Source organism: Rousettus aegyptiacus, unplaced genomic scaffold (assembly GCF_014176215.1).
Source record: "Rousettus aegyptiacus isolate mRouAeg1 unplaced genomic scaffold, mRouAeg1.p scaffold_m13_p_12, whole genome shotgun sequence".
In the NCBI taxonomy this organism is placed as follows: domain Eukaryota; kingdom Metazoa; phylum Chordata; class Mammalia; order Chiroptera; family Pteropodidae; genus Rousettus; species Rousettus aegyptiacus.
In genome coordinates, this window is record NW_023416287.1 from 34,308,233 (window position 1) to 34,326,400 (window position 18,168).

An 18,168-nucleotide genomic window follows, 5' to 3' on the forward strand; every position below is an offset into this window, starting at 1 on the left:
TGTTTTTGTGGGAAGCATTTTCTCTGTCAGGCTTTTATACAGCTCCTTGTTTTTCCTCCTGTTCCTGCCTTCCAATTGGGATGGGAAACCTGTTAAAAAACCTAGTTAGAATTGTCTGTAAAATAAGATTGCATACAATCTGAATGAGATGGATTATTTTTAGCAGCTGGGCTTTATTTTGTCAGTCCACTTTGGCTGTTGAGATGATTTTTCTGTAAGGTTTGTTTTTTTTTCTCTTTCGATAGGAGTATGGGTGGTATATCATAGAGTTTAGGTTATTGAGTGAATCTTTTTCCACGAAGCACAGTGTAACCATAAAATCATCTTAGTGGAACTCTTTAAAATTAATTCACAGCTAGTAGAATTGCTATTTGATCTGCATAGGTTATCTGTTAAAGGACGTTGCGCTTTGCTATAAGGGTGAAGAACTTATATAATTAGAAATTGGTTGTAAATTTAACACTGTTTTAGTCTTTCTGGTTTAGGGGAATGGACCAGTGATTAAGGCAGAGTTAACTTGGAATATTTTCTGAATCACTGATAGTCTATCTGGTGACTCTGCAAATTACATAATGATACTCCTTCTGGGTGATGTCTCAGACAAGCAGATGGTACTCTTTGGAATAGTTGAGGCTCTACAGGCATATCTCTTGGCTAATGGCACATGAACTTGAATTTAGCTCTGTCTTGGACCCTTGGCCAGGCACCCTTAAGTAAGATACAGTGTATAAAATTGTACCCAGAAGCTCTGGACATTTTGAATTTATCAAAGGTTGAGGATTCGCTGTGTGCTTGCTTGACTGACATATACTGGGCAGGGACAGATCTTAGGACACAACCTATTAGCTCACCTCATAGCCACCAGTTTTCATCATCGTGGATTTTGATTTATGGCTGTAGGTGATGATTGTGCCTAGGATAATGGAAGGAGGTAGTAGCGTAACTGAATCTTAACTGTTAAAGAGGACTGTTACTTTTCATCTTGCATGTCTTTGCTGGTCAACTATTTAATAGTCATAGGAATGTCAGTATGGTTTTTAAATTGGTAGTTTTGGTCATCACAGAACAGATAGAAATTATTGTTTCACATTGAAGTTTTAAGCTGTCTGGATTTCTTTTATCCATAGCCTCCTATTACCCAAAGGCTTCATTAAAAATTGGCCATATTGGTAACTAGTTGGAGTTGAAGAAGCCCTAAACTGGTTTTCTGGTTAATAATAATATGAGTGTTCATTTACTGAATGGTGCCATTGCAAGGCACTGTTTTTAGATGGTTTACATGTGTTGTGTTGTGATGTCAATCCTCTCAAGTTAAGACTATCATAATTCACATTTTACAAATGATAAAACTGAGGTTGGAGAAGTTAGCTAACTTGCTCAAGTTATGAGATTTTAATAAGTCTCACCAAACCTTATGGTGTGGCTTCTTCTTTGGTTATAAAGGTCTTTTAATGTTAAATGTCTCAAATTCTGTTTGTAAGAACATAACAATTAAAAAAATTTTGGTATCTGACTTTATCAACTTATTAAAAACCATAGTTCCCAATTAATTATAAAATTTATCTGCAGTAGTCCTGCGTGTTATTTATTGTTATTAAATCTTGTATTTTAATTATTTCAATTCTTCCTCAGTATTCATGGTTTTTTTCCACAGGAGTAAAAGAACTTTTTGTTATACCATCTATAAGAATTAAAATCTTTGCTTAAAGTCAAACCTTGTCTGAAGTTTTATGACCTATTCTTGATTTTGATTCAGTTTGACTCTTCCAAATTAACACTCCGGACATTTCCAAACAAACAAACAAACAAAATGTCTGAATTTCTCCCCAGAATTGCTTATTTGTGCCAAAAATAACAGACCATAATTATTATAGTAAACTAGAATTGAAGTCCATGCCTTTGGAGGCATTTCAGTATCTGTCCCAGCGTAGTATAATAACTGAGGTTCCTGATTACAAAAACAAGTCATCCATAAATCTAAATAATGCCCTGTTTTTCCAAGGCAGAAAACTATATAATATATTTTATAAATTTGTTTACTCAAAACATACTATTTTAGCATTGAGAGTTAATTTATGTGTTATTTTATGCTAAATTATTTTAAATAAGATAAAATTTAAAAATTAATTCCTTAATTGCATTAGCCACATGTTATGTGCTCAATAACCATGTATGGTAGAGGCTCCCATATTGGACAGTAAGATATAGAACATTTGCATCACAGGAAGTTCTTTTGGACCCCATGGCTCTCTGGGCCAGTGGGACTAAGCATTCAGTAATTCAAGGTCAGTCTTCCTGGTGTTGGTGGTGGAGAAAGTGTCTTGGCTATTTTCCTGTTTTCAGTATGATGACTAAGCCAGGAAGACCTACTATTTACTCTCTCCAGAGAATAAACTCCAGAATTCCAGGGTTATGGAAGTGGTGGCAGGTGAAGTTCAGGAAGAGATCTAGGGACCTAAGTGCTTCTCAAACTAATTTTACTCATTCTTCCATATGCGAACTTGCATTTTTCTTCTGTTCCCCTTGTCCCTGTGGGTTTAGGTTCTTTTCCTTTTTTAAAATCCCTTTTAGTGGAGTTCTGGGAGGGAGATGTATGTATTCAACCCATTTTAACACAAAATCTACGGAGCCCTTAACATTCTATGTTGAAATGTACCGTAAGCACTGCGACTTATTTTATTATTGTTGTCTCAACATTATTGCTCATAGACATCAGCCAAAAGCCCAGATATCTTCTAGTCAGTTTTCTTTTTCTTTTGGTCCTTTTGCAAGTTATGGTGTAAATAAAGGAGAATTGTGAACCCATTTTTAAACTCCCCAACTCCTTTGATTATAACTCCTTAGTTATACTGTATGAGTTGGTATGTCGGGAATGGAACTAATGTCTGTTTTCTGCCAGGTGTCTAAATTTGAAATTGTATTTTTCTGCCATGCAATATTGTACTGTCAGATATTTCAGACATTCTTAGCTTAGAACCATAATTTTGTTTAAATTAATTTTCTGAGGTAGGAAAATAGCTTTCATTCTTGTTTTCTCCACTGAGGGTTGAGTAAATTGTAGATAGCATTAATATGGAACCAAAGTCAGGTATCCTACTTGAGTTAGTAGCATAAAAAGAGACCACTGTTTCTGATTTTTTAATTTAAGATGGACCTCTGTAAGTCATTATTGTATAGTGTTTGAAATGGCTCAGGTATTTACAGAAACTGAATCAGAAAAACTTGGTGTTCCTTTCAGAGATCACTACCTTTATGCTAGAATTAAGAGAATTGATGTTTTAACTGTGTTCTGTCATTCACAACTTTAAAATACCCAGTGTTGCACATTCTCTATAGCATTTACTTAACCCTCTGTGAATAGTAACTTTTTTTTAAAGAAGAGTACACTGAATGAATCTTGGGTATAAAGGCAGTGCCTCAGATGTATTCACTTAATCTCTGAATCATTGTTTTTCAAAAGCTCTGCCAGAGACTCAGACAGGTTTGAGATCTGTTATGCTTCATGAACAAGTTAAAAACTGGTAGTGAAGTAAGATAAAATACAGTGAAGTAATTATTTAACAGCAGCTATTTTGACATTGGGGAGGAGTTCTAAGAGCAACTGTTACTCTCCAGTGGTCACTGGTACAGAACACAGAGAAACAAGTTGTGGATAACATATCTTTTTTAGGTAATCACAAAGCTCTTGTAATAGCAATCTATTTTTACTCTCAAAATTTTCCTTCCCAGCTGTGCAGCAAATTTTGGTGCTATATGCAGAGTATCCTTTAATGGTCTCTTTGTTTAAACTTTGTAGTTGAATATAAATTACTTTTAAAAAATTAAAATCAAAACTGAATTTGATTTTGCTTTTAAAGCAAACTTTAGATTTCTCAACCACTTGAGTAGTTGATATCTTAGTAATCTAACATTTTAGAGAAATACTGAAAAATGAGACTGATTGGTGAGGACCTCTTCTATTAGGTAAATGCACAATGTAAAGTAAAATGATTCTGTATATTGCTATCATAGACTGTTTTTGTTTTAAGAGTCACTATAATGTCTCTTTGTGATAATATCCACCAAAATTCCTACTCTCACAGGACTTCTTAATCATTATCATAGATGAACTGTGTTTCAATATAACTGGCTTCGTTTTTAATGCTATATATTTTATTTCATTTGTGACATCATTTTGAGAAAGGACTCATAGGTTTCATCCAGCAATCTGAGATACAAAAATGCTTTGACTGGGTCTGTTTTTGTAAAATACTGTTATTACTGCTGCTTCATCATAATAGTTAAACCTGTAGGCAAAGAAGTAAATTAGCATTGAGCTAAAATTTTATTATTTTTCATGAAATTTTAGAACTACGTTTTAGTGATCTTTACCTGGAGATTATTGGAAGTACAAAATCTTAGACTCCAGATATTCTGGATCTGAATCTGCGAAATCTGCATTTTAACAACATCCCCAGATAATTCCTGTGCACTTTAAAGTTTCATAACTGGTCCTGTGCTCTACCCTAAATACGTTAGTTAAAGGAAGTAGTTTACTTTGGAGATGTTAAATGACATGCTTAACATCTAGTTAGTGAAGAAGCATGGATGAATTGCTTGCTCTCATAATTCTGGTGCTTTAATTTCAGGTTATCTTCTTTTGTCTTCCAAGTTGTTAATAAACTATAAACTATAGTTTCTTAAGGGTTATTTTATCTTTTCTCCACCTCACTAATCTTTACTCCAGCTTTCCAGTTCACATAGAATCAAAGGCAAAGAGCTACCAGCTTATTGAGAGGAGCTCTGCTGGTGCTGGTTTAGATGTCAGGAAGGGAGGAGCCCTGCGACAGTGTTGTGCTAGCCTGTAGGAACAGCATTCCTGCTTTCTCAGTCTGTCCTCGCAGTTTTAGTTTTACTTTATAAAAATTATTGTCAAGAATCTAGGGACCAGTTGTTTAATCTTCCATATCAGTGCTGTTTCAAGGGTATACTAAGTTAATCAAGGTGTAACAAATTTAAGCATATTTATTCATTACAATTGAATCTAATATACACTTTACCTGGTGGATTTTTTATTTTCATGGGCAAAATTTATTTTTTAATGTTACTAGTCATAGAGAACTATTCTTCTCTAACATGAGTGACTCTAAAGCCACCACGAAGGAAAGATGTGAGAAAATGAACATTTGGAGGTGTTAATCAGTCTCTTGATCACTAGACTGAACACTTTTTTCTGACTCCTTCCCTCTCCCAACCTGTGGTTGTCAAGCACAAGTGTTTGTACCTACGCCCTGTCAGTGCCAGCCCTCTCCCTTGTACTACTCCCACTACCCTAGTGAAGGCCTTGGTCGCCTCTTGCCTTGCTTACTGAATTAGCTTTTTAACTGGTCATCTTACTTAAAATAAAAAATCCAGTGTCTCCAAACTGCTGAGCCTGCTACTTATGGTGTCTTCCACCTGAACCCAGTCCACACCTCAATTACCTCCTGCCTTATCCCCCTGTCAGGGTGTATGTGCCAGGTTGTTTTGTCAGGAACTATCGTTTCATCCTTTTAGTCCTCTTATTTTGGAATGCTTTAAGTCAGTTTACATGTGACACCCTTCTCGTGTCTCCCTGTTGCCTAACTTAATTTCTACCTTCTCTAAACTCCTTTTCATCGGAGTTTATCAAGAATTAATAAATGTATACCTAGTATTGAAGATTTGTATGTGCTGTATTTATCTTCTCCATTTATCAAATAAATCTTCCTTGGGAGTGTAATTCATCTTTGATTTCCTCAGAAGAACATAGTGGTGAACAAGTCTATCTTAAGGAATTTACAGTCTTAAACTTATAGCCTATTTGGAGAGTCGGTCATTAAATAACCTTAGAGAACGTTGGAACTGTGGTTAAAGACTGTGGAGTAGAGAGACATGATTTCGTGGAAGCGTGAAATAGTAGTTTTGACACAGAAAACTTATTTGCAAAGTAAGAATTGATCTGAGAATTGAAGAGTGAATTAAGCAGTAAAGGGTTGGGAAGTGCTTTTCCTGGCAGAGTGTATGTACAGTGTGAGCAAAGGCCCTGAGGTGAGAAGGAGCAAGGCAGATAGAAGCAACTGAAAAAAGGCCCAGGTAGTGAGTCTGCAGAGCATGTGTTGTATAAGATTTAGCTGGAGAGGTGGGTAGAGCCAGATAATGCATGCTAAAATAAAGAATTATTACCCTCTTTTTATCCTCAGATCAATGGAAAGCCATCAAAGTGTTTTAAGAATGGAGATCGGATTTTGTATTTCAGAGCTCTGGCTGCAGTGTAGAGAATGAATTGGGAGAGTGGAGGAGATCAGCAGTGTGCATGGACAGTCTCTTGTATTTAAACAACTGCAGTAACAAATTAAACCCAAATCTCAGTGGCTTATCACAGTAAAGAATTATCTCTATCTTGTAGAGTCCAGCAGAATTGGGCAGCCCTCTTCTATCTTGAAGTATGTCTGCCAAGGTCATCTTGTCAGATGATGGAGCTAGATGACACTCTTCAAAATCAACATGTCAAACTGTACGCATCTCCCCCTTCTGTTTATACATATCAGTTTTTCTAGTCACCAGTCTAGAGAATCCTGGGTCATCTTTGATGCCACTTTTATGTTTCACACAGATACATTGGTTCTACTTTAAAATGTCCTTGGATTTGTTTTTTGTTTTCAAATCCACTGCTGTAGTTCAGAGCTTTTTCTGCTGGATATTTGTAATTGCCTCAAAAGTGGCCTTCCTGTTTCCATTGTCTTCACCAGTTTCTTCTCCATGGTCCATTGTTAATTTCCTCAAACAGAGTGTCTCTCCATCAGAGAACTCCACAGACCTCATTTCTGATGGAAGAAGCCCAAACTCCTCCTTACTGAGGCACTTAAGATGCCTCAGTAAATTACAGCTAGATTTGGCTGAAATTAGTTCAAAAAAGCAAAATAAAGGTTCTTAAATTGCTGAACATAGGTGAACTGTGAAGATCAGAACAATACTACTACTAAAGCAGTAAGAGTTAAGAAAAGTGCTTTTTAAAAGTAGAAAAATGATAAGATTGTGTAGTTTTTGAGGCAATTTTCTCATCTTAATTTTCTTTATCTACCGCTTTTTAGAGTGAAATGTTCATTTAAAGGAAAATATGGATTAGATTAGATGGGATTGAAGTGGATTATGATTAGATGTGGATTAGATTAGATAGGATTGAAATGTATTAGAGCTCTTTTAATGGCTATGATTAAATGTCCTAGTTACCTTAACATTAAATAAATGCTGGGATCTTAGTGTATTTTAACCCCCAGAATTCTTACGTGTATTTTTAAGTAACAGCTTTATTGAGATACAATTCATACCATAAAGTACAATTCACTCGTTTTCAGTATATTTGTAGATTGTGCTTCCATTACTATTGTCAAATTCTAAAACATCACTCCAAAAAGAAACCTTATACCTCTTTGCCCCTAGAAATCACTACCTTTCTTCTTGTCTATGGATTTGGCTATTTTGAACACTTCATAGAATCATGAAATGTGGCCTTTTATGTCTGCTTCTTTCTCTTAGCATAGTTTTTCAAGGTTTACCTGTGTTGTAGCATGTATCAGTACTTCATTTTTTTATGGCTTAATATTCCATTGTATGGGTATAACACATTTCGTTCACTCATCAGTTGATAGACATTTGGGTTCTTTCTAATTTTGGCTATTAAGAATAATGCTGCTTATGAACATTCGTGTACAAGTTTTTATATGGACATGTTTTCATTTCTCTTGTGTATATTACCTAGGAGAGTCACATTGCTAGGTGTTAACAGCATGTTCAACTTTTTGAGGACTTGCCAGGCTGTTTCCGGAAGCAGCAGCAATACTTAATTCTAACAGCAGTGTATAAGGGTTCCAGTTTCTCAACAGCCTCGCCAAAATTTGTTGCTGTTGTCTTTTTTGTCATAGCTATCCTAGTGAGTCTGAAAGTAGGTTCACATTGTGGTTTTGAAATGCAGTGCCTTAAATGACTAATGGTGTGAGCATTTTCCCCAAGTGCTTATTGACTATTTTTATATTTTCTTTGAAGAAATGTCTACATCTGTTCAAATTCTTTACCCATTTTTAAATTGGGTTATTTGTCTTTTTTATTGTTGAGTTACAAGGGTTCTTTATGTGTTCCAGATACAAGTTCTGTATTAGATAGATGATTTGCAAATATTTTATCATGGTATATGAGTCATCTTTTCATCTTACTTTTTTTTTTATTTCTTAATTAAATTACTTGACATTAATTTTTGGTATCATTAATATTGTTGCATTGTTTAGTTTTTCTCTATTAAGTTTAAATTCTTGCTTTAAAAAAGCCGACATGCAAACTAAAGTAGTTAATGAAGGATACAAAAATTTTGGATATAGCAAAGTTAATGTAAGTAGCACATTCATTCCATAAAGAAGATGAAATGGTCAAAAACTGGTTTTAGAGCTTTTGCTGTCAAGATCTTGTATAAGAGAGAAAGAAAGAGTGAGAGAGGGGGAAGAAAAGAAAAGAAAAAAGAAAGACAAGAAAGAAGAAAGGATGTTGTGTAACTGCTTCCTCATTTCAGTAGCAAATGTAACATGGTAAAGGTTTATTTTTATGGTCAGTATAATTCACAAAGTAAGCTATCCTCTTTGTGACAGTAGTAAATGTTTTTGTATTTAGTTTTTAAATCGAGATATAATTGACACATAACATTGTGTAAGTTTAAGGTACATAAGGTGTTAATTTGTTGCATTTATATTTTGCAATATGATTACCATTATTGTATTAGCTAACACCTCTATCACATAATAATTTCCTTTTTGTGGTGGGAGCAAAGATCTAGCCTCTTAGCCATCTTACATTTATTGTAATAATTAAAACTTGGAGATTTTGTAAGTGGATTTTTAAAGGCATGTGCCTAATGTTATTGAATATTAATCACAATTTTGAAATGTGAGTAGAACAAAGACCTTTTAATTCTTTGTTTATTAGCAAAAGATACACCATAGGAATGGAATCTTTCCAACCCAGCAACTCTGACCATCTCTTATGCATTGTGAAAATAATTTGGGGTGTTATTAATACCCAGACTGGGGAGATGACCCCACCCCCGTCAGGGCTCCAAGCAACTTCTATAGGAAGAAAATCATCCAGCACCCAGGAAGTACCATTTTTTAGCTTTTAAGCTAGGAAGGGGTACATAGCTGGCTCTTCCTTTACTCCCACATAATAGCGATGAACAGATTTTATATGTAATCTTGTAAAATATTTTAATGACTGAAATTAGTGATTGCAGCTCAGATTTTCCAGTTTCCCAATTGGATGATAAAGTATACCTTAAAAATTTTAAGTGTATGTCAGTCTGTAACCAGAAGCTACATAGTGTTTTATATTTGGCATGATAAAAATTATAAGCCTCTTTCTGATTTTATCATTACAGGCCTCAGGAGTGCAAGTTGCTGACGAAGTATGTCGCATTTTTTATGACATGAAAGTTCGGAAGTGTTCCACACCAGAAGAAATCAAGAAAAGAAAGAAGGCTGTCATTTTTTGTCTCAGTGCAGACAAAAAGTGCATCATTGTAGAAGAAGGCAAAGAGATCTTGGTTGGAGATGTTGGTGTAACTATAACCGACCCTTTCAAGCATTTTGTGGGAATGCTTCCTGAGAAAGATTGTCGCTATGCTTTGTATGATGCAAGCTTTGAAACCAAGGAATCTCGAAAAGAGGAGTTGATGTTTTTTTTGTGGTAAGAAGTATCGACAGAAATATTGAGCCTCTGTAAAAGTCGGAGTTAATCTTGTTGGTTTAGCACTTGGAGAACCAGTTCCTGGGGCCAAAGTAATTTTCAGTTGAGCTACCTGCTGTCATTGTCATTTAATTTTTATATACAAAGTTTCATAAGATAAGGTCTTAGCTGGATTGATGTTCTTGGGACCAAAACTAAATTTTAACTACTCTTTGTTTACTTGAAAGAAGATGACTTTCAGTAGTTGATTTTTTTTTTGGTAGTAGAAGGGACAGGTAGAGATTACTATGCATCCTCTGAACTCACTGCTTATAAGCTAAAATTTCTCTAAAAATTCTTATAGAATACTGAAAAAGTATATCTCACCAAAATCCTCTAACATGCAATGCCAGTAACCAGCCTCCCACTTTTTAAAACACCGATGCTCTTTACTTGTGCCTCTGTGGTTTGCTACTTTTGAAGTTAGTACTATCATTGCCTCCAGCTGTAATTTGCTCTAACATTCACATTGTCCATTAGGGTAGCCATTAGTCACTGTGGCTTTTTAAATTAAAAAAATTAAAATTAAATAAAACATAAAATTTGAATTGCCGCATTTCAAATGCTCAGCCACATGTGACTAGTGATCATGTTATTAGGTAGCACAGATATAGAACATTTCCATCATCACACAAAGCGCTATAAGACAGCATTGCTCTAAATACTGAAAGTGTTACAAAGTGATTTACATGACCTTTTTCTTGAAAGGCTGTTTAAATTAGTCGTATCTTTTCAAGTAAGTTAATATTTGAGATTAAGCTTGAGTTAAGTCACACCTGTGTCCATCATTTAATTGTATTATACTACATTCCTTGATATGGAATTCTTACATAGAATATACTATTTCTACCTTCCAAGGGGAAGGGGAGTTGTAACAGCCTCTAATTTGGAGGGAGTAAGGGTCTTGATACTTTGGCCTGAGCCAAGGCAATAAGGCAAAGCGGGTTTAGCTCTTATCTGTGTGCCACCAATAGCTTGGGATATGATGTTAGAAAGTCAAAAGAATTCTGGTTAAAGGAATGTAACTCTAGATCATACCTCAGTTCCATTTCAAAAAGCCTTTATTGCACTTGACTAAACTAAGATGCTGTGAGGAATATAAACATGAGATCTCAGTGATGTATTAGGGCAGCGTGCTCGCTTGCTCTCCCCTCTCCCCTCTCCCCTCTCCCCTCTCCCCTCTCTCCTCTCTCCTCTCTCCTCTCTCTCACACACACGGAGCACTTTCCTGATTTGAGTAAAAGGTGCATTCATTAAACTTATTTCTACTATATGCTAAGTATTGTGTTAGGGCTGGCAGGGTGGTGGTGGTGGTGGTGGAACAGCTGTGAATGAAACAAGTAAAATCCCTACCCCTTGGGAATTTACAGCTGAGTGGCTGATGTGGCAGCTAAATAAAGGTTTTGGCTTTTAAATTGGTGAATAATTCCTTTGTTTGCACTATTTTCTCCTGGTTTTTATTCATTTTTTTTTCCTACTAGAAAATGATACTCCTTATTTAAAATCATTTGAAAAATAAAGAAAAGGAAATTCCATGTTAGTGCAGTGTTTTACTTTGTACTATTGTTTTTTTAAAGAAAGGGAAAACCTTCAGGAGTTTTCTGTAACAGGCTCTTTTAGGGCCCAGGGAGCAGCTCTAATAGTGTTTTAAAAATCTGCTTAGAGCAAAATCAGAGCAGCTAAGTAAGCTTTTTCCTCTTAGTGACCTATTTTGCTTAAGAAAAATAGCCACTTAACTTTGCAGCTCTAGCATCTGCCAGACCTGAGCTATTGTTATGGCTTTGCCTCCCTCCTTGGACCTTAGAGTTGGGAAGAAGAAGCATCTAAGAGACTTAGAGACTGCCCTTTTCCTGATTGCCAAGAATAGAATCTTTGCCTTCTGTGAGAGTAGACTAGGTGAGGTCCAGGCCCATGGTGTTAATGACTGTGGAACATCCTGGAAAAATGGTAGCAAATGGAATCGTAAAATGCTTAAAAATACTTACACTCCATTTACCCTTTGGTACCTTGGTAGTGTGGAGTGGAGGTAGGGCTGAGGGTTTGGTTGGTGTAGTGGGAAATGAGGCATTTATAGATAAGCAGTTTGAATAGAATAGGGTTTTCTGTTCATTATTAATATTTATTTTTCAATATTGCTGGTGAAGAAAGCGGTGAAGCATTTGCTGTGCTTCCAGTATTCATCCAAGATGGGAGCAGCACTAAAAATTCTGTTAAATACAGCCAATAGTAATATTGATAATTAAGACATAATTATTGCTGAATTGCCAAAAAAAAAAAGCCCTTCTGACATGTTTTATTATGTTAGAGTAAGACAGAAAACATGTACTCATGTGGTCAGAATTTGCTATTAGAATAGACAGATGGAGTGAGGAGGAGAAAGAGAGAAACTTTTTACTTTATTTGTGTTTTTTTTAGAAAACAGTCTGAAGGAAAAATGCTAAAATTGCTAGCATTAATCCAGGGTGGCAGATACATGATTTACAGATTATTCTCTGTATTTTTCTGTAGTTAGAAACTTTTTTCCAACCAGAAAATGTTTTTTAAAAAACACCATCTTTAAAGATGGTTATTATTAGCCTGAACTCAAGCCTTTATTGATAACATTTTTTTAAAAAATTATTTTAAAGAAAACAAATTGGGTAATACAGTGAATTTTCCAGTGTTTGGTTCTTTTATTCTGGCCCCATTAATCTGATTTTTATTCAGTAGTTCTCTAATTTTTTTCCACTTGGTCAGCCTGAACCATTCTGTTTGCCCATTCATAAGTTACTTTCCAAGGGGTGGGGACATAGAAAAATTGTATTATTACAAAAACTTGTAGGTGTTTCTAAGGACCCTCCCCCATCACTGATGCAAATGTTTAACCTGATGTAAATTGTACTTTCTGCAAACCAGTTTTTTTTGTGTGTTTTCATTTTTGGCTTCTCCTTATTCAGGGCACCAGAGCTAGCACCTCTGAAAAGTAAAATGATCTATGCGAGCTCCAAGGATGCAATCAAAAAGAAATTTCAAGGTATGGTCTAGATTTACTTCTAAATATTTAGTCTGGTAAGCCCCTGGAATGGGGGTTACATCTTTTCTTAGAAGCACCTTTTTTTTTGTGGGGAGAGCCTTCGCCACAAAGAAGGGAAGCGCACTGCCTGTTGTGAGAAAACAAATAGGTTAAACCCAGTTTTCAGTGTGTCCTCTGCCTTGTTCTGGTCACATTGCCCGTATTTAATAATTCTTGTGTGTGTATCATTCATTCAGGCTGGTTTTAAACTAGTTTAAGATGCTGCCAAGTTTCTCACAAAGCAGGTGGAGACTAATTGGCTTAACAGTTATACTAAATGATAAATTTTTTTGCCTTTGAATGTAGTTGACAAAATTGAAAAAGGAAATGTGCATAAATGGGGAAGGATACTTTTATCTCCAGCTTTACTTTGGAATGGTATGATTTTAGGTAATTGACTCATCTGTGTCTAAAGGAAAGTGCCCTCACTCCTTAAGTTGGCCTGTTATGTTCGACTTGCCCACTGGGTGATGGGGATCCTGATGAGATGACCTGACCATACTGTTTCCAGCCAGGAGGAAATGGTGGTATGCTAGAAAGAGCATGGGGCAAGTCAAAGGCCTGCACTGAGAGCTCAGCTTATCATCTTAACTGCTGTGTGACCTTGACTAGAACCACTTAATGTCTTTGGGTCTTGATTCTCTCAGCTGTAGAATAGGGAGATTGTCTGGATTGTGTAAGTTGAATCTCAGAGATTGCCCTACCTCCTTCCTGCCATGGCTAGCTCCAAACAGCTGGGCCAGCCAAGGTCAAAAGGGTTCGGCCCAATGTGTTTGTTTAACTGTGACTGATTTTACATACTTATAGTTGAAGAGGTCTGCCCTAGATTGTTTACTTAGGAAAATAAAATTCTTGCTTCCTTTCCTGAAACATCCTGCTGCATAGTTCAGGCCTTGGCAGGTTCTACATGTGTTTGGGTTGATGCTGCGCCATCCCCCAGAAGTGTGTTCATCAGTGGTTAACTGTTTTAATATGACTCCTTAGCTTCAACACTTCCACAACGCAATCAAAAAGATTCGGGGTGGCATCTTCATTGTCCTTATTCTGCAGTGCCTTTCAATAAAGGGAATTGCTACATACACTTGATCTGGTAATATTAGACAGCTACCTTGTTGCCTTTTTTTTTTTTTTTCCTAGTGAAACCATCACTGGCTTTCTTGCTAGTCCTAAGTGGTCCCAAAGCTGACCTGTTATGCTTTTAGCTTAAGAAATGGTCTTAAAATTATGGAAAATCAGAAACAATGCAGCTATTTAAAAGGTAGCTATTTACAGAGGAGCTACTATATATAATTCCATAATTGAGCTCATTCTGCTTGTGTGGTGATATAATTTTTCTGAGAAAGCAGTCAGTAACACATTTTACATGGCGTTCTGATAGATTTCTTAAATGTACAATACCACTGGAGAGTTGTTTGTAGAACAAAAGAGATGACATTTGTAAATATTATTACTCTTCAATACAGTTGACTAAAGTGGCTACAATCAAAACATCAAATTCATATTTTTACTTATAGTTTAAAAAAATCAAGAAAAAATATTACTGGACTTGCTTTTTAATTTTTTCTTGAAGTACACCATATCTATAGAAAAGCATACATCATAAATTATTGTGGGGTTGGTTCCATAGAGTAGTGGTAGTTCCCTAGAGTAGTGGTTAGCATGTCTGCTTTACATGCAGAAGGTCCTGGGTTCGAGCCCCAGCGAAGCCACGGCCCATACCCCAGGTGCGCCAGGACCTGCATGTGTGCAGCAAGCGTGTGGGAGACGATACCCCTCCTTCAGACATCCAGTTTTTAAGGGGAGATGGCAACATCTGTAGGTCAGGGATGGAAGTAGAGGGCGAATTAAAAATTGAATGAATGAATGAATGAACAAATTATTGTAGAACTCAGTGAATTTTTACTTGTTGAACATACTGGTTTTCTTGATTTAATGACCAGTACCCCAAAAGTCTCACTCATGCACATTCTAGTCACACCACTTCCTTTTACTCCTTCACAGGATAACCAGTACCCTGGCTTCTAACAGCATAAAATAGCTTTGGCTGATTTTGTGTTATACAAACGGAATCATCCAGAATGTACACTTTCATGTCTGGCTTCTTTTAGTCAATATCTTTTTTAGTCATTGATTTTGATGCGTGTAGTTACAGATTATTCAGTCTATTACTGTGTCGTATTTCATTATGTATACTACAGCTTTTCTATCCATATTAGAACTGGTCCTTTAAAGCAGCTTGATTATTTTAGAGAAATAAGTAAACTACTGCCATAATTCTAAATGGAATTGTTTTTCCTTCTAGGCATAAAGCATGAATGTCAAGCAAATGGGCCAGAAGACCTCAATCGGGCTTGTATTGCCGAAAAGCTAGGTGGATCCTTAATTGTAGCTTTTGAAGGATGCCCTGTGTAGATCATCATTCAGTGCCACAAATCAAAAGCTTCCATGTTTAATGTTACCCTCTTGCTATATAAGTAAAGCAAATATGTTTAGGCCAGGGTCTCACTGAGGGGAAGCTGTTTGTCATCTGTTAGAGTGAACTAAATATTCTATAAACATGTGCAGATAGCACTAAATAAATCTAAAATCTAAATTTTATTGGTATGAAATTAAATTCTTGTTGGCCAAATGCCTGTTTTGATGAGTTGGCTTATAAAGATTTTTGCTAAGCTCATGATTTTTAATAATGCGGTTCACAAAACAGTACAGGGTCATATGAAGAGAATGTTAACCTCAGCAATTACTTTCTTTAGCTTAAAGAATTGGTTGTGATCTGGTTATAATTTTGGCCCCAATCCTTTTTCTCTCTTGAGCTAAACTGAATGGAAAATAATTCTCACAACATGTAATAACACTAATATACTAACTCTAATAAGATTAAGTCAAGAAGTCTTTTAATTCTACCAGATGTATAAGGGAGACTGTCTCAGAATCGTGCACACTCAATAATCAGCACTGATATTGCAAAAGCACTCTTTCAAGCACATGGCTGGAATACAGGAAGCAACTCCATGCACCTGGGGTGAACTCTCCACTTACTAGATGAGAAACTGTTCTGAGAGTGACCTAGCATCTTGAGAATCATGGTGTGTGCTCAGGAGAATGTGCAATATCTTGTAACAACTAATTATAATGCAAATTAGGGCTCCATTGTAGCACTTTTGTTCATGAAAATGATGAAACAGTATACTGATAAGCTGGGACACCTGGAATATCTGTGTCTCTTTCAGAATTTTGTTGCTTCTGGTACATAAGGTGTGGAAAAATATTGCTTACTCTGGAGCCTGAAAGAATGTCTTAATTTCTTAGAGTAGTTTGTCAAATAGGTGAAATGGGGAGCAGGCATGACACATGACGACACTCACAGGAAAGCCACCACCTGAGGACACTTGGAAGCGATTGTCTTTAACATCACAGGCATAACATTTTGAATATAGGTGCACAAACAGTTGAAATTAGAAGTAGCTGTATTGGCTTTATATAATAAAGGAAGCATTTTTAACTTATCTCTTGTGATTATTCACATGTGAATTGGGGATAAAGGAGTTTGTCTTCTATGTCGGGGGGGCGAGTCGTGGGGGTTTGGGTATTTTGGACAATTAGAGTTAAGGTCACAACTCCCTCTTATTAAATGAGAAACTTAGTATAAAAGTTCGATCTTATTCCAAATATTTATCCAAATACCAGGCTTTTATCACCTCTGATATATTTGGGAGGCAAAAAAAGACTTTAATCAAATTGCTTCTTTCAAAACTGTCTAGAAAATAGGGCTATTGTTCTACTGATAAGCTGCTTGTCATTCTTTAATCCTGAATTTCTTGTTTTGCTATTTGCAGTGCTTTTAGTGATTCTGTATATTAACATGCCTCCCAAGAAGCACTGGCATGCCCAAGGGTGCCCTACTCAAGAATCAGCCATGCAGATACAGCCAGGTATTTGTGGTCAAGGAGTTTTAGAAGGAGAAAGTCTTTTTTGTGATTTCAGCTTGTGCTATGTGGTATGACTTGTTTAAACTCCACTCCATGCTGATGTACATCCACGTGTGTGTGGGGGTGGGGGTGGGGCGGGGTGGATTTCAAACAGTATACAGGGATGTAATATAATGTAAACATCTCCCAATACTTAACTTGACTCTTATTCCAGAAATTGGAAGATGTTAATTGTAACACATCTCTCTACTTAGGGGAATTTTCTAGTCTTACTGGATTCCTGAGGTTGGGGCCCAAGAATCCTGCCAACAAGCACTCCAGGTAATTCTGATGCAGAATAGTGTTTGGGACCTCAGATGACATTGGTGAAGAATAAAACTGCAGGTATACTCTGCTTTCAGCAAACACATTTACACTTTTACAAGCATTCACACATTACAAAAATATATTTGTGGAAAGCTAACTTAGGGTTCATCTACTACATAGTCTTTCACCCTGAGAAAGTAAATAAAGCCACCGCTAACAAAAATTCAGAACTTGACTGTGAAGTTTCTTATTGCAGAGAATATTAATCTGAGAAAACTGAACACAGAGACTCCAATAAGTAGGATTAGACTTAGTTGAGTGGTTTCCTTTTTGCAGAGCTGCCCAGAGTACTGGCTGGTCCACACACAGGGAGTACAGCTTCTGTTTCTTGACTGGTTGGTTGGTTTTTGGGCTGGATATGCCCAAGGACACATCATTTTCTCATGATTTGGGGGCATTGCTTAAATATGGAATAGTTTCCACACTGAGCTTCAGCTGAGGCTACAGCTGGAAGAAGGACCATTAATTGCATTGAGCCTGGGAGAGGGAAATTCCAGGAGCCAGGTTTTTGTTGGAAGGAAGTTGGAGTTGTATATAAAACTCAGGATAGAGGGCAGGGGACTTATCCAGTCTGCAACTGGATAAATAACTTGCCTAAGGTCACACAACTCAGGAGCAGCAGAACCGGGACAACTCAGGTGTTCTGTTTTCTGGTCCTAAGCTCTTCCCTTTCCACCCGTGGCAGGTTCTTCATTTCTAAAACCTGGAATTCTAAGGTTAGATCTTATTCAGTGTCAGGAATGAGACTTGAACAGAGAATGAAAACAGTTTTTTTGACTTTGAATCCTGTTAGACCCAAAGCTGAAGGCCTAGAAAGAAAGCATTTGTGGAGGGTGTCTAGTGGTTTCTAAAATCTTTAGAACTCTCATATCTCTATTATTGGTGGTCCAAGCTGCACCCAAACTGTGGCTTCTGTGAAGCCAGGCCTTGGGAGAGCAGTGCTTCCTGTTAGCAGGCCAGCCAGTGCTTTTTAGTTGACAGGTGCTCCAACCCAGCCTGGGTGTTACCTGCCTCCCCATAGAACATCATTCCAAGTGACTACAAAAGGCAGTGCTC

General features: G+C 36.6%; 1 protein-coding gene across 1 annotated transcript in view; it reads left to right on the plus strand.

The window, feature by feature from the left end:
* DSTN (destrin, actin depolymerizing factor) overlaps positions 1-16,323 on the plus strand; it is a 31,485-nt gene extending 15,162 nt beyond the window's left edge. The window contains exons 2-4 of the mRNA XM_016164893.2: positions 9,419-9,726; positions 12,702-12,778; positions 15,120-16,323. Coding sequence (XP_016020379.1) covers positions 9,419-9,726; positions 12,702-12,778; positions 15,120-15,229 — 495 coding nt within the window. The 3' untranslated portion in view covers positions 15,230-16,323. The remainder of the gene's footprint in view (positions 1-9,418; positions 9,727-12,701; positions 12,779-15,119) is intronic.
* Positions 16,324-18,168: the final 1,845 nt, after the last annotated feature.